This window comes from Papaver somniferum, chromosome 6 (assembly GCF_003573695.1).
Source record: "Papaver somniferum cultivar HN1 chromosome 6, ASM357369v1, whole genome shotgun sequence".
Lineage (NCBI taxonomy): Eukaryota > Viridiplantae > Streptophyta > Magnoliopsida > Ranunculales > Papaveraceae > Papaver > Papaver somniferum.
The window spans coordinates 79,538,830-79,555,532 of record NC_039363.1 but is presented as its reverse complement, the minus strand read 5'-3'; the positions used below and the strand labels follow the sequence as shown (position 1 = coordinate 79,555,532).

The following is a 16,703-nucleotide window of genomic DNA, read 5'->3' as shown; positions in this document are numbered from 1 at the left end:
CTAAGAAAAAAAGTTGATTTACCTAAAATTCTTAGGGACAGGTGGGAAACCAAAGGGTGGGTTGGTGTGAAATACAAACCTGAAAACTTAAGGAAAGTGAGAAAAAAAAGACACGTTAAATACACAAATGACTCATCAACATTTGCTACACCTACCCATCTTTCTTTGTAATCAAATAACCTACCCATCTTATACATCAAAAAACACACACACATAGAAAGTGTTACTGAATTAGCAGGTCCCAGTGAAATGTTATCACTTGGCAATCTCTTCTCGTTCACACACAAATCAAAGAGAGAACAAAAATCCAAAGTAAAAGCAATGACTTGATTTAATTCCGAACCTTCATCTGTATCCGAACCAGTCAACAACCTCAACTGCCCTTTTGTATTAAAACCCTTACTTTCCCCTTTCTTTTCTTTCATTCACCTTTCTCTCTGTTCTTCTTACACAGAGCAAAAAAAAAATCTGAATTCTCATACAAATTCAGTGACAATCATTTACAGAACACCCAGATCTTAAAAACTTCACAAGTTTCCTGAGATTCTCTTCTGTTCTGGGTTTCACCATGGTTGATTCTCTTAGACCGGTTCTGTTTCTAACTCTCTTCGTTTCATTATTCATCTCAATTTCAGCTCAAACTTGTAGAACACATGTGTTTCCAAGTAATAATCAAGTCAGTACTGATTTCACTTCTTGTAGCGATTTACCACACTTGAATTCATTTATTCACTGGAAATATGACTCAGCAACCAGAAGAGTGAACATCGCTTATCGACATACCAACATCGATTCGAGTAGATGGATAGCTTGGGCTATTAATCCAACCAGAACAGGAATGGAAGGATGTCAAGCTCTTGTTGCTTATCAAAAAGATGGGCGGATGACTGTTTATACATCTCCAATCCCGACGTATTCTACAACACTGGCACAAGGAAACTTATCTTTTCCAGTTCCTGATTTAACCGCAACATTTCAGGATCGGGAGATGACAATTTTTGCAACTATACAATTACCAACTAATACCACCACAGCTGTTGTTAATCAAGTTTGGCAAGAAGGTCCTCTTCGCAATGGTAATCCTTCTGCACATGATTTTGCTCCGGCTAATAAACAATCTATGAGTACTTTGGATTTTCTCTCTGGACAACAATCTTCCTCTGGTGGTGTTGATTCAAGAACCAAACGCAGGAACGTAAGTATTTCTTATTTGTTCTTTTGGTTTTTTCCTTCTGCTTAACCAAGTTTTATTTCCGTTTTACTTGACTTATTATGAGGTATTATGTTTCGTAAACGATCTGATTTATATGGCCTTGCATTAGAATTTATCTGCTCGAAATTGTTTCTTTTCGAAGAATAATCGTCAGAAAGCCATCAATGTAACTCTCTTTGAAATCATGTGCGAATGACTAGTGTTTTCTAAGCCGCCACATACTAAGATTGCAGGAATATTCCAGCATTGTTTTTCTGTGATTGGGTTGGGAACCAAATTAAGTTTCTCACATGTTAATGTACTACGTGAAATCTTCACTTCAAAGATAGGAGTCTAAAATATTCTTATGTTGGCATGAAATCTTCACTTCAAATATAGGATTCTAAAAATTTCTATGTTGGTCTATTGGGATTGAAACTTTCAGGTTCATGGAGTATTGAATGCTGTTGCTTGGGGAATTCTGATGCCTGTTGGAGCCATCGCTGCAAGGTATTTGAGGGTATTCAATTCAATGGACCCAGCATGGTTTTACATCCACATTGCTACCCAAACTTCTGCTTACATTATCGGCGTTGCTGGATGGGCAACTGGCCTCAAACTCGGTAGTGAATCTTCGGGCATTCAACATAATGCCCATAGAAACATTGGGATTGCTTTGTTCATTCTGGGGACACTTCAGGTATATTAGCTACTCTCATCTATATACTCTTCCATCGACGTAGAAAAGGAAGCAATAATTTGACTGACTATGAGAATTTGGAATCTTTTTTGTATTAGGTGTTTGCTTTGCTTCTGAGGCCTAAGCCTGATCACAAATATCGATCCTACTGGAATATCTATCACCGCTTGACTGGATGCATAGTCATAGTACTTAGCATCATTAACATATTCAAAGGTTTTGATATTTTGGAGCCTGAGAAGAAATGGAAGAATGTATTCATAGGCGTGCTTATAGGTTTGGCTGTTATTGTGGTTCTGTTAGAAGCTTTTACATGGTACATTGTTTTGAAGAGGAAGAAATCTGAGAAATCTCATCATGGTGCAAATGGTCACGCTGGTGGCAATGGAAACCCATACGGTGCTTGAATTCAATCGGTTGCGTAGACGGAGATGGGTCGACGTCTCAAACTGCGCTGTTTTGGCGACGGGTATGATAGAGTATAATGTTAGTATCACCATACAGATATATGTAAACAGAGATGGTTAGTTGGGTTTAGAACTTATTCTTTGTAGCAGCACAGAGTGTTTTGTTTGTTTTCAGTAAATGGCTTTGGATGCCCTTGCTAGATTGGAGAGAGATCCACATCATGTAGACTATTCTTATTGACTTATTTATACTCATATTTTCTTGTTTTGAAACTTGGATTTTCGTTTTTGCATACCTGTTTTTCTTACTTCTTGTAGTTAATTCCGACTTCTTTAAGCAAAATTTTGAAATTCTTAGACCACTTTGATAGATTTCACATCAGATGGAATTACATTTTTACATAATACCAAAGAAGGAGTTGATACTAACTGCAAGTTATTCAATAGATAGCATATTCTACCTCCTTATTTTGACCAAGTGGTTGATGACCAAGTCATAAGATGATCTCATGATTGTCATTAAAATCTGTATTTTCCTGGCGTGAGGCAAGTTTCAAGTTTCAACATGGCAAGTACTATTCAGTTAACCGCGTCAAAAGGACACGCCATTTTTTGCCATTCGAATTTGTTCAGTAACTGTTATAAAACCAATGAATAATGTGTATTGCTAAAGACATAGTACATCAAATATGTTAGCATCTCGATATGACCCACTGAAATCTATCCTTAAGCTTAACCCATTCCCATCGAATATATTCAGGATTCAACATCTTGAAGTTGTCCGATATATAAGATATACAACATTGAACTTCTACGACAAGTATGTGATTGTTTTCTATGATCTTCTCTTTACTCTTAATTAGTTCCCAGTGCTGCATCCTCTCAAATATGACATTATCTGCATGAAATAAGCCGGAATTAGCAGATTTTTGTTGCTGGAAGTTGGAACTGTCTATAATTCTTTGTATGAACACGTTCATTGATTAAGGATTAGACTTTTGGTATGAAAATAATTAACAGAATCCTGAATGGTTATCACAGTGATTTGGATGTCCTTAAGATTTTGAAGGCTGTTTTCAGGCATACCAAAAACTTTCAAGGATACAAAATAATTTTTCCATCCTAGGTGACCTTATAAGGGGTGTGTATTTGGTAGTTCAATTATCTATATACCCTTGAACCTAAAATCAAAAAATAAACTGTCCCAAACATCTCTTCTTCTTCCTCTATCCAAACCACCTTCCTTTTCTCTCAGATTTTTTTTCCATCACCCTAATTAATTATCGATTCGTGAAAATTCGATCATCGGTTAAATTGAACCATATATATAATGGATTGTACGAAGAAAAAAGCAAACGTCAGGTGTTCTAAATCCTCTTCCAATCCATGAATTAAAGAAGAAGAACCAATTGAAGATGAAGGGTGTAAAAACTATAGTTGAACCAGAAATTGAATCGAAAATTCAACCATTTGAAGCTCCAAATACTGAAATGAGGATAAGAAGGTATTCCCTACAAACCCAATCTTTTATTTGTTGTTTTTCATGGATTGAAGGGGTTAAATTGCTAAAAACTTAGGTTTTTGACGGCTACAGTAGCGGGTTCGGCTGATAATTGAGTTGAGTTTTGAGCCGAACTGTTCTTGAAATTTCACGCTGAAAGTGTCTCTGAACAGTTCGGCTAAACCGTAAATGTCAATTTTTAGCCGAACCCCAAAATGTATATTAAATACGTCCAAGAACAGTGTCAGGTTCGGCTAATACCTTGCAAACCTTCCTGGCCGAACCTGAGAAGTGAAATTTACCCCAGGTGGTTGTCAGGTTCGGCTGACTCGATTAGATCACTTTAAAGCTGAACCTCTCTCTGTAAACACTTCGAAAATATTGATTTGCAGGCTCTAGGTTCGGCTAGCTCGTGTTGTTGAGTTATCAGCCGAACCTTCTCTTTGCACACTCAAGTTTTTCGATCTTGTTTTTGCCATAACTTTTTCGTCCAATGTCGGAATGACCTCATTCTTTTTGCGTTGTGTTTTTATTTTAATTCTATTGAATTTGAATATAAGATCTCATTGATTTTAATGAGTTTAATATGGACCTTGGTATTTTCCATCATTAGACTTTACATTCTTAACACTTTTAGTAATTTCCACTTTTCTTGTTTGGTTCATCCTATGAAAAGGCTGCACAATAGAAAACATATGTAATAAAAAGCCTAACCCCTAAATGTGTATGAATTGAAGTGTTTCATGGAAAATAAGTATCATGTTCGGCTGATGTGATTTTTTGAATATGAGTCGAACTTGGAAAAATATATAGTTCGTCTGATACGATATTTAGAGTGAAAAACGAACCTAACTCTCAGGAATAGGTTCGGCTTGTTATTAGACTTTAATATAAGCCGAACTAGGATCTTTCAAATAGGTTGGAAGTTGGAAAATGAAGGTTCAGCGTATAACGTTAACAAATTCAGCTAGCTGAACTGTTCATCAATTTAGTGGGTTCGGCTTATATTTTTAAGCCGAACATAGTCCTGGTTCGCTGAACCATGATAAAAAATACAATTTTTTGACGATTTCAAGCTACAAAAGTGAGATTAAACATAAAATAGAAGTGTACATGTGTGTTAGAAGCATTGGGTTCCTCATCTATGTATTCATCATCTGGATTTGGTTCTAAAAATCATCATCTTGAGTTTGAGTTTGTGTAAAATCATTCTCGTAATCTAAGAAATCAGCCATTTCTGGATCATTGTTGTAGTTGATATGTATTTTCTTAGGTTTTTTAGATGAAGAATGACCCTTCTCATCCTCCATTGAATAAAGAATTTTTTTTTTCTCACTTTCTCCTTTTCCTTCTCTCCTTCTCAATAAAAACTTGATTTTTTTCCCCAAATTTTTTCATCTACCCAAAACTTGATAATTTTGAATTATCTTAATCACTAAACAAAATTTTTAATCACTAATCCACTTTACTAACACTTATACAGAAAGGGCAGATTTGTCATTATAAAAAATTTTGGTTAAGGGGGTTTCTGATTTTGTTATTTGACATCCTTTTTCGTCTTTATTCAATAAGCCTAGAAAGATTTAGGTATGCCTAAAAACAACCTTCAAGATTTTATCTTCTTTTAGTAGCTGGGCCTGGAAATGCACTTATGTGGAAATTGATGTTAACCAGGTCCATATAGCTCATGCCTTAGCTAAACAGTAAACATGGTATCTTAAGTTTTCAAACCTTGGAAATTTCTTTTAACCACCCTGCTTGGATATAGAATGTATCCAAGCAGTTGTAATCCTTTCCTTCATCAATAAATCTCTTCTTTTCGTATTAAAAAATATATCACACTGATTCTGTCGATATGAGTGCTAGAGTTATAGTCAATGTGGGACTATTAATTTCAACACTCTCCTTCGTGTATATAACAAGATTTTGTCCTTTAAAACGTGCATCCCATATTATATTCATGTATCGGCTTACATCGGAATATTAATCCCAAAAATTAAGATATCTGGGTTTTCATTTCAAAACCAATTAACAATGAGTGGAATGGTCGTCTCGTATTATATTGGGTATCAATGCTAGAGTTATGGTCTACATGGGAATATTAATCCCAAAAAACCGCAGAAAATATAAAGTTTAAGGATACGAGGAATTCAGTTTATAACATGATGTCTTTGACTAATGGCAAGTATGTCATAACTCTGGATCAACCCACAAATTCGTAATGATTTACTTCTTCAAACTGAACAAACAAATTGAGTTGAAATTAATAGATTTTATGGTTTAGTCGTTTTTACGAAAATGATAATTTTAAAAAGATTCGAAGTAGTTGCAACAACGGCAAGTATGTGATAACTCTGGATCAACCCACAAATTCGTAATGATTTACTTCTTCAAAGTGATCAAACAAATTGAGTTGAAATTAATAGATTTTATGGTTTAGTCGTTTTTATGAAAATGATAATTCTAAAAAGATTCGAAGTAGTTGCAACAACATTAGACAGAAATGTAGAACATGTTATGTGTTTTTTTTAACCAAATCTACAAAAGGCAAATCTCTTTAAGACAAGATCTACCATTCGCCATAGTTGGAGACAACCTACTAAACCGAAATTAAGGTTTTCAGTATAATTTTTGTATTGCCATAGTTGGAGCATTGTTCGATTGAACCTACCAAGCGTTGGTATGCCAAGCTGTTGCGCTATCAACAAATGATAGAAGAAACCCAAGATATCTGTTTCTTGCACTCAAGAAGACAGCCTACAAACTTATCTTTTCATTCATAAGCCACACAGAGAAGTACATTTTCTCTTAAATAGTTATTTGTACAAACGCTAATCAAATAACTACTCACACGGTACATCTCAGCCGTTAATTTCTAATTCTATCCAACTTACTAATTAAATCTACTTAATACTAAATAACTTGCTAATTAAGTTACAGATAATTAAGTGTACTAAAACATAATGGATAAGAGCACCCTGTCTCACTAAGGGTTATCCAGGGATATGACATTACTCTCCCTAAAAGAGTTCCTTGTCTTCAAGGATAAAAAGATGGAAAGTGTGCCCTGATGTTGTTGACATCTTCCCAGGTACTATCTTCTGTAGCAGAGTTGGACCATTGGATCAGAAATTGAGGAATGGTAGTGTTGTTGCGTGAGATGATCCTTTCTCCCAGTAAAGCTACTAGATTGACCATGATTTGTCCTTGTTGGTCCACCAGTGATAGATGAGGAATGACTGTGACAGAGGACCCTATCTTGTTCTAGAGTTGAGATACATGGAAAATTGGATGTATCTTAGAGTGTGTAGGCAACTGAAGCCTGTAAGCTACAGATCCAATCTTCTCAATGACCTGAAATGGCCCATAATACTTTGCAGAAAATTTTAAGTTCTTCCTCAGAGCTATGGTAGTTTGCCTATAGGGCTGCAACTTGAGACAAACCATGTCATTTATTCTGAACTGCCTATCAGTCCTCTTCATATATGAGAAGTAATTCATCCTTTCTTGAGACATATGTAGTGATTACTTGAGTAGGTTTAGTATCTGGTCCCTTTCTTTAATAGAATCTTCAACATATGCTATTGAGGTGGTGACTGAGATAGGAAAAGCCAAATGATGAGGGTTGTACCCATAGAGATCCTTGACGGGGGTCATGTGTAGGCTAGTATGATAGTTTGAATTGTACCAACACTCATCTAAAGGTAACCAGTTGTGCCAAGCTTTTGGTTTGTGACTAGTCATGCACCTCAAATAGTTCTCCAAACATGCACTCACCCTCTCAGTCTGGACATCAATTTGAGGATGGTTCTGTGCTGAGGTTTAAAATGGTGCCAATGGATTTGAACAAGTCTTGCCAAAAATTGTTGATAAAGATTTTATCTCTGTCAGATGTAATGGATGATGGTAATCCATTGAGCTTGAATACATGGCTCCTGTGCAACAGTAGCAACTGTATAGGGGTGACTGAGAGCAATAAAATGACTGTATTAAGTCAACTTGTCTACTACTACCAGTATGACATCCTTCATTTCAGATTTTGGAAATCATTCAATGAAATCTAAGGAGATGTGTTTCCAAGCATGCTATGGGATAAGGAGGGGCTGTAACAGACCTACAAGGTGAGTGTGTTCTCATTTATTTGTTTGGCAGACATCACATGAGACTACATACTCCAATATATCATCTCTCATCTTTGGCCAGTAAAAGTATGCCTTTGCTCTCTGATAGCTCACTTGAATCCCAGAGTGGCCACCAATGGCAGAGGAGTGAAGAGAAGATAAAACTGTTTGTTTGACACCATTACTGTTACCTACATATATTCTGGATTTATACCTTAACACTCCCTTGTTGTAGGTGTAATTATATACTGAAGTTGGTGAAACCATAAGTTTTCCAATGATGTCTTGAGTTGTTGTATCTTGTTCATAGCTTCTACTAATCTCCACTGCCCATTCTGGTTGAGAAATGGTAAAGGTGTTGCATGAAGAACTAGGCATCCTGGAAAGGGCATCAGCTGCTTTGTTTTCCAACCCCTTCTTGTATTTGATCGCATAATCAAAACCAAGTAGTTTCATCAGCCACCTCTGCTGCAATGCAGTTTTCATTCTTTGTTCTAAGAAGTATTTAATGCTCTGCTGATCTATATGTATGATGAAGTGATTTCTCATTAAATAACTCATACACTTGGTTACTGCCATCACAATTACAAGAATCTCCTTTTCATATATGTAAAGACTTAATGATCTGGGACCCAAAGGCTTGTTGTAATATGCTATTGGTCTTCTTTCTTGCATAAGCACATCTCCTAACCCTTTAGAGCAAGCATCAGCTTATACTATGAATGTTTTGGTGAAGTCTGGTAATGCTGGCACTGGAGTGATACTCATGACTTGTTTAAGCTCCATAAAGGCTTGTTCAGCTTCACCTGACCATACAAATGCATTCTTATTTAGTAGATCAGTGAGTGGTTTGCATATAACCCCATATCCCTTGATAAACTTTCTGTAGTAGCCAGTTAAGCCTAAAAATCCTCTCAGATCCTTGACAGTTGTGGGTGTAGGCCAAGAAACCATGTTAAAAACTTTAGAAAGGTCAGCTTCTACTCCCTTCTAAGTAATTATGTGCCCCAAATACTCTTACTCTTCTTGAGCAAAGCAGCACTTGGATTTCTTAACATAGAGTTCATGCTGTCTCAAGACCTCCAAAATCTGTCTTAAGTGTTGAACATGTTCTGTATGTGACTTGTTGTAGATTATAATGTCATCAAATGACACAAAGACAAACTTCTTGAGTAATGGTTTGAACACTTTATTCATGAGATCTTGGAAAGTTGCAGGGGAATTTGTCAAACCAAATGGCATCACTTTGAACTCATAATGGCCCTCATGAGTCTTAAAAGTTGTCTTGTGAATATCTGGTACATGCATTCTTATTTGATAATAACCAGACCTTAGATATAGTTTGGTGAATACCATTTCCCCTTTTAGTTCATCTATCACAGGAATGTGAAACTTATTCTTGTTATTGTTGTTGAGTAAATTGAGTTTTCTTTAATGATTACGACACTCGCGCGCTTCGACTTTGATCGTTGTGGATTGGTACAAAGATCGATCCCTAGGTGAGCGGATTTAATTTTAACATCCGGCACAATAACAATGAAAATGAAAGATCTCATGCATTGGAGTCCATGGTTATGGCCCCGAATCCATTAGTATGGAATATTTTATTTTCCAAGTCAAATCAAGTCTTGATGTGAGTATGTGAGTGAGAAGTGGGAATTAAGATTAGGAATTGGGTTTGACACTCTTGGACTTTCAATTTCAAATTTCTAAGGGGCGCATAATTCAATTGAAGTATTAAACGATTTTGGAGGGGGGCCATGAACGATTTTTTGGGCACCATTCTATTTTAGAGGGGGCCTGATTTCAATATTAGTAGGTGATCGGTGCCTAATAATGCATATTTCTATATCATTTTGCTATCTTTTATCACATCTCAAATGCATCAATGTCGTATTTTAAGTCAAATTATGCATTTTGCGTCTCAGGGTGTCAATAATATGTTTTGTTGTAATTATTGATATTTTGTGTTTGCTTTGTAGGAATGATGAGTATTTGGAGGTTCATAAAATGAGCAGGTGGTTGGAGGTTAGAATGGCAACGGTATAAAGAGTGGAATTCACGTGCGACTAAGGATCAACTCATATCAGAAAGTAGATGGACTGAATAATGGGCCATGTGTGGAAAATGAGAGAACAAATTAAAACTTCAAATACCTAAGCCAGGTACAATCATCCAACACCCAATAAACACGCCCTGTATCACTCTTCCCATTTCCATTTTCCAGATCAGAAGTAAAAATAAATCATCTTCTTTCTTACTCTACCCGACAACTGCACCCATTCCTCTCATCTCCTGTGTACCACCAGACCATCACCGCCGACTTCTCTTTCTCCTTCTCTTTCAAGTTGTCAATTACCTCCATCGGCATCTTTCCCAAGATGTCTTCTTTGTACCCATTTTAAGCTAACCCTAGATAGTTATTATTTGAGGAAAATAGGCTGGCTAATTTTTCTCCAAGAGCTGCTATAATGGCAACTTAAGGTCTGAATTTCAAACTCTCTGCAGCATCAACATCATTAGATAATAAGGTGGTTGTGTACAGTGAAGACTATGCATCAGTGGTGAGTTTTGTAAACATCAAATACCTAATTTTGTATTGTACTTTATTGAAAATGGAATTGAAAATTGGGAGAAGTATTGTATAAATTGGGAGAGGGGTTGTAGATAAAAACTCATGCCCGGATTAGCCGGAGCACCAAGTAGTAATATAGATTAAATTTCAATATTTCTTCACCATGTGCTGAATTTCATAACTTGGGTTGAGATGAAGGTCTTAAAATTTTGGCTGATTTTGTTGTTCAATTTGAAATCTATTGCATATGGAATGGTTTAGTATTTGTGTGCCAGCATATAACTTTCACTTCGAATGTCTTGCATCCATAGTCGAACATTTATATGTTGTTACTCCAACTCGTGCTTCAATTGATATGGTTGGTCTGTGATTAGTTGTGCTATAAAAAGACATCTAATTCTAGGGATTAATCCTTTAGTTGACAATAAACCTTCAACTTAAGAATCTTTACATTATTGGAAGAACGGGAGACTCATATCTCTGCCGCCGATTCAAGGGACAACACTGTTAGCTGAATTATCTAGCCTAGGTTAAGTACTGGATTCAACTGCCCTAGTACTTCTTATGTGTGTGTTTAAATCCTATTTTTCATTTGTTTTATGCATTCTAGTTTATATTTCATATCATCTGTTTCGTCGTATCGACACCCAACAAAACAACCTTTGTGTTATTCTTTCTTTTGAATCAGTTTTAGTAAGAATTTGTAATCAACTCTACACCCACCTTGTCCACTTTGTAATCAACTCTACTGTGCGCTTGCAGTTAATATTGTAGGCATCTTTCCTAGCCTACCAGTAGGACATTTGGAAACAAATTGAAATACCTCTTATCCTTGTATTTATCTTAATACCAAAATTATCGTAATGATTAGCTAAATGATTAAATTAAGCTAATTAAGGATTAATGAGGTTAAATTGATGTGTTGGTTTTTTTGGAAGAAGAATTATTTAGAGATAGAAGAAGAACAAGAGGGTTTTGGAAAAATACTTAGGATTATTTATTTATTTATTGAGATGCTTGATTTCGAAATAAGTGATTCGAGTGAGAGCTTCTCCGAATCAGAACCTTCATCCTAGAGTATTTTTAAATCTTCACAATGATTCAGAAATGAGTTATTTTTTAGATGGTGGTTGCATTCTTCCCCAAACTCAAACTTAAGATCAAAATGATGGTTTTTACGAGCCACAACCAGAGGAAGAGTATTTGGGTACTCATGTATATTTCAAATTTAGTTAACGTTGCTTGAAATTGCCAAAACCTTCCTAAAAATGAAAAACTTATAAGTTGATTTCGGCCAAGTCAAACAAGTTCAGCTACAATATCTGAATAACCAGTAGTCGAACTTATCTGTACATGTAGTTCCGCTAATGTTTCCTAAGACACGGGTAGCCGAACTTAGCTTTAATAAAGTTTTTACTTTGTTCAGCTATTAGGATATATGATAATTAGCTGAACTTTTATTCTAGGTTATACGGAGAAATATTCGGTTTAGTCGAGTCCATTCTTTTCGTAGCCGTACTTTAAGTTAATAATTTGCTAACTATAGAAAATAATTATTCAGCGTGTTTTTAAAGTTGCATGTATAATCGAACTTTTTGTTCGGTTTTGTTCGCAAAGTTGCATGTATTTCCGAACTTGTTATTCATGGGAAAATCCTATCACAAGAGTTTATTAGATGGGAATTTCGATATGTGCACACTTAATTGCCGACGACGTTAATTTCACTGTTCATTTAGATTATAGTGTTACACTCACCCCAAAAACAACCATATGTGTCGAGCAACTTAAACATATGAGACTGATGATTGCATTGGTTGGAAGCAACCACTTTATAGGCCTCCAGTTAGAACCTAATTGTCTATTTCCTTCAATATCCACAACTTCTTATTGGCATGGATTTAACCTCGACGTAATATTGGGTTGGTGCATTTCGTACGAGCATAACATGGAGAAGTGAAATGCTTTGAAGAATTCGGCAGAAATAACATATGAAGACTCAATTGTTATTTAGGATAAAATGCCACATGTAATGAGAATAAATATACTTTGAAGATCATAGTATGAATGAAAGATTATGTTTCTTGAAATTTTTTATTGTATACTTGTAAAATCAAAATTTGAGTTTACCGAGAGTTCGGTTAGTGATGGGTTTTATAAACAACCTACAAATTGACCTGCAAGTATACAGGGTCAATTGTAGCTAGAATGGGAAGAAAGGGAAAGTCCACAGGGACAAGGGGAGCAAATGTTTTTTTCTAGCTTCTCTAGCTGCTTCCTAAGCTAACATGGAGCTGAATGGACTGATGTATGAGAGCTGAATGGGGGCAGTAAACAGTGAGTGAAACAAGTAAAGATTGTGGTGTTAAGACACCACTGTGAGCATGAGGGGAAAACAAACAGTGAGTAATGAAGGTAAAATAAATGAAAGAAAACAGAAAACAAGCAAAACAGTTGAAGATGTAAGTGTATGGAGATGGATGAGAATTCTCTTTCACCTAGCTAGTTAGCCTGGGATAAATCCTTGTCATGTGGCTAGTTAACTACCTAAAATCCTTAGATTAACCCCTAGCATTGCCTATCTGATTAAAGCATAAACAATCACAGGTCATTTAGGTTCCTAGGTTTCTAACTAATATGGTTTGTTCATCCCTTAGATTATTACTAACTCCTAGCATTAATGGTCTGTTTAAAGCACCACTAATCACAAGCCAGTGAACCTTTGGAATGTTACTAACCTAAATGTTTTGAGCTCAACAGGGTCTAACCCAAATGGCTAACCAACAAAGTTCAGTTGTCTTCTCACCCTAGTGGTGAATTAGAACATAACAAACATGGTGATTTACATGAACATTAACATACACGAGAACATGAACATAACATCAGAACAGAGTTTAACAGTGAAGAACAAGTACTGACAGTATAATTGAAATTGAAATTAAACATGAAATTGAAATTAAAATTAACCCAATTAGGGGGTATCTCGGCTAACCCAAGAACACTTTAAACATTCTACATCAGTTTCTATTTATAGCTTACATCAAATCCCTAATTTCTAAACCCTAAAATTTGGGGATTTTCAATTTCTCTCACCCATTTGCGAATTCAGCTCGACCCATGCTTTATCTTCTCTTCCTCCTGCTCCTGCTACGTTTCTAGCTTGATTTGTGTCATCAACTGCACACTCTAGGGTTCAGAGAGGAAGAGTGTGAGATTGATGGAACAACTCGGCTAGGAGGATATGAGGCTAGGTGGTAATGATGGTTTGGGGTATGGTGAGATAGGATGGTTGTGGCAGAGCAGTTGGGAGAGCAGGTGGAGGAGCAGGTGGTGGAGATGGTGGTGGTATGGCGTCTGTAGAGGAATGGAGAATATGGAGTCGATGGTTTTGGGAAGAAAGGTGTGTTTTGTTGGGTTAATAGATTTGGGTTCTTGGGTGTTGAGAGGGTTTAGCAATTGTTGATGCACAACGAGGATGAGACGTTGGATGCGAAGATGATGGATCGATCTAACGGCGAGATGGAAGGAAGCGGGGAGCGACCGTTGGATGCCCGATACAACGAAACTGACGGCTCAAGATGGAGTTAGGTGTTGTAGTGTTAGACAGAAGCTTCAGACTTTGATGTACTGGCGATGCTGCGACCGTAGGATGCTGAGATGATCCAATCTGACGGCTAGAAAGGGAAACGGGTATGGATATAGGAAATGGATTTGGATGAGGGTTTTGGGACTTGGGTATGCCAAGCCCATATCTTCTTTAAGAACAATTCTTCCTCTTCAAGCCCATTTCTAGCCTTTTGATCTTGTGCACAACATTTTTCGCGGCTTCCTTGTGTATTTCCTCCCGGCTTTTCACTACTTTTCTGCTCTTTTCCGCTCCGCTATTCATCCAAACTTTATTTGGTACCTAAAAATGCAAAATTAATTAATAAAAATATTTATTCTTAAAAACAATGAAAATACAGAATATGGGTTAAAATGGAGAATTAGAGCACAAAAGATGAGTTAAATGCCAAGAAAAATATATATAAATATGCACTTTTTAGCACTCATCAAATACCCCCAAACCTGAATTTTACTTGTCCTCAAGTAAAACAAAACTAAGGAAATCCTAACTATACCACTGTCGCTGGTCTCTCGAATGCATTTAGCGTATGCACTAAGCCTTTTAAACCACTAAGTGTCCCTAGTGGACAAGTGAAGTCTCGTGAAGGTTTGCTTAGAACGTACCTACAAAGTTCTAGGACAAAATATAAGCTCAGATTCCATCAAATGTGACATGTGCAAGTCAGTTTAAGCTCACAGCAAAATGGAGATGTCAATCTAGCTATCAAAGGCACAATCCTAGCACTGATAACAAATAAAGACATGTGATAAGAGTGTAAAGTGTATCTACACATGCATAAAGAAAGATCGGATGTTATGACTACTAATCACCAAGAGATAGTTTCTCAGGCTAAGAACCGGGGTCGAAATCTAGCTAGCTGTCCGGACTTTACGAGAATTGTGAATGAGTTGGAGGTATTTCACAATTACTCGCGTTGTACATCAATGGCATACACCCTCCTTGCTTATTACAATGAAACAACAAAATGACTCTTTACATGACTCTTATTTACATTGACTACTCTCTTTTATTTTTGGAACAAGAGAGGATGAAATTGATAAATACTTGATTTTATTTTATTTTTTGATTTTTTTCTGAATATATACATCGTGTTTTTTTTTTTTCTTTTTAACACTTGCTAACACTTTTGATACATAACAAAAAGAAACAAAAAATTACATGACACTTTGCAAGAGGTAGCCCTTTTTGATGCACCCAGTTAAATTCGATGGTTGTCTTTCTTAATGTAACCTCCACCTTCTATCCCAACCAACCAAAGAACAAGCTAGTCAAGTTTCGTTCAGTATTCTAAAGTGATTGGCAACTAAAACTTCCGATAGAACACCTCAAGGATGAGGCTATACATGTATTGGTAGATCGTGCGCGTGCAAGTTTCTTATCACTATGTAAATTGTGCTAGAATCAGGGTGCCTAAATATCTAGACTAAGACTCCAAAATTTTACATATTTGCACAAGAGTCAACATTTCAAGGTAAATGAGCTCCATTTTTATGATTTTTTATTTTTTATTTTTTTTATTATTTTTTTTCAATTTTTTAATTTTTTTCAAAAAATAAGGAGTTCTTGTTTTCAATTATAACATGTGATCGTGGTATCTACTCTATACCCCCAAACCTAAACTAAGCATTGTCCTCAATGTTTCAAAAGATGTAAAGAATTATAATACAACATATGGAGAGGACCATGCTGAGCAGGGAAAAAGGAAAGAGAATACCCGGATGTCGGCGAAAGCAAGATTAGAACTCCGTTATTCAAGGCAAAAATCCAACATATTTCAGTTAAGAGTCACATTGGATTAGCAAAATATGTACAAAAGGAACAAAAGGGTTTTTTTTTTTTTTTTTTTTTAAAAAAAAAAAAAAAGTTTGTCTACTAGATTATGTACAAAAAAATCACCATACACCAATAATCTAAAGAGTTGAGGATCAACCCAAAAGACGAAGTGTAGAGGTTTCAACAGCTTCACACAAATATAACAGGAAAGAAACGCAAGTGAAACTATGAAACAAAATGAGCTACCCCCAAACCTGGATTTTTCAACGGACAAAATTTTGGAAACAAAATCTCGCAGTTTTTGGGGTTCATCATGCACAAGGTCTAATTCGAAATGAACTTTTCTAGGGACGGGTACACATGCTAATTCCAACTGTGGTTCCTCAAAGATATTATACTTAGATGCAAAATAATCCAAAAGGACTTGGGAAGCACACAGTTCCAAACCTAGATTAGGGACTCTCAGAAAAATTGGTTTGACAATATGGGTACAAACCAACTCTAGGTTGGGTGGAAGGCTATCAGATTGTGACTTAGGCAAGAAAGTGACATCTAAGTGTCTCACATGCATGAGATCAAGAGTATCAATATTATCAGTCACATCAGCATTATCTAAGTCACACTCAAGATGTGTAGCATGCTCATCATCACAAAAAATTTGCACAAGTCCTAATTCAGAATCGTGGTTATCCGATATATTCAAATTATCATCAAAAGAAGCAATATATTGTGGCTTAAGTATGGAATAAGACACATCAACTATGTTTTCCTGCATAGGATCATTAGTGTCAACAGAAGATTTACCTAAG

At 36.1% G+C, this 16,703-nt stretch overlaps 1 protein-coding gene across 1 annotated transcript; it reads left to right on the top strand.

Annotated features, from left to right (window-relative positions):
- The first annotated feature begins 255 nt into the window (after positions 1-255).
- LOC113288103 (cytochrome b561 and DOMON domain-containing protein At5g47530-like) lies at positions 256-2,592 on the top strand. Its single transcript, XM_026537048.1, has 3 exons — positions 256-1,195; positions 1,638-1,892; positions 1,991-2,592. Exons 1-3 carry the CDS (start codon positions 569-571, stop codon positions 2,297-2,299), a joined length of 1,191 nt encoding a protein of 396 aa, XP_026392833.1. The 5' UTR covers positions 256-568; the 3' UTR covers positions 2,300-2,592.
- The last annotated feature ends 14,111 nt before the right edge of the window (positions 2,593-16,703 follow it).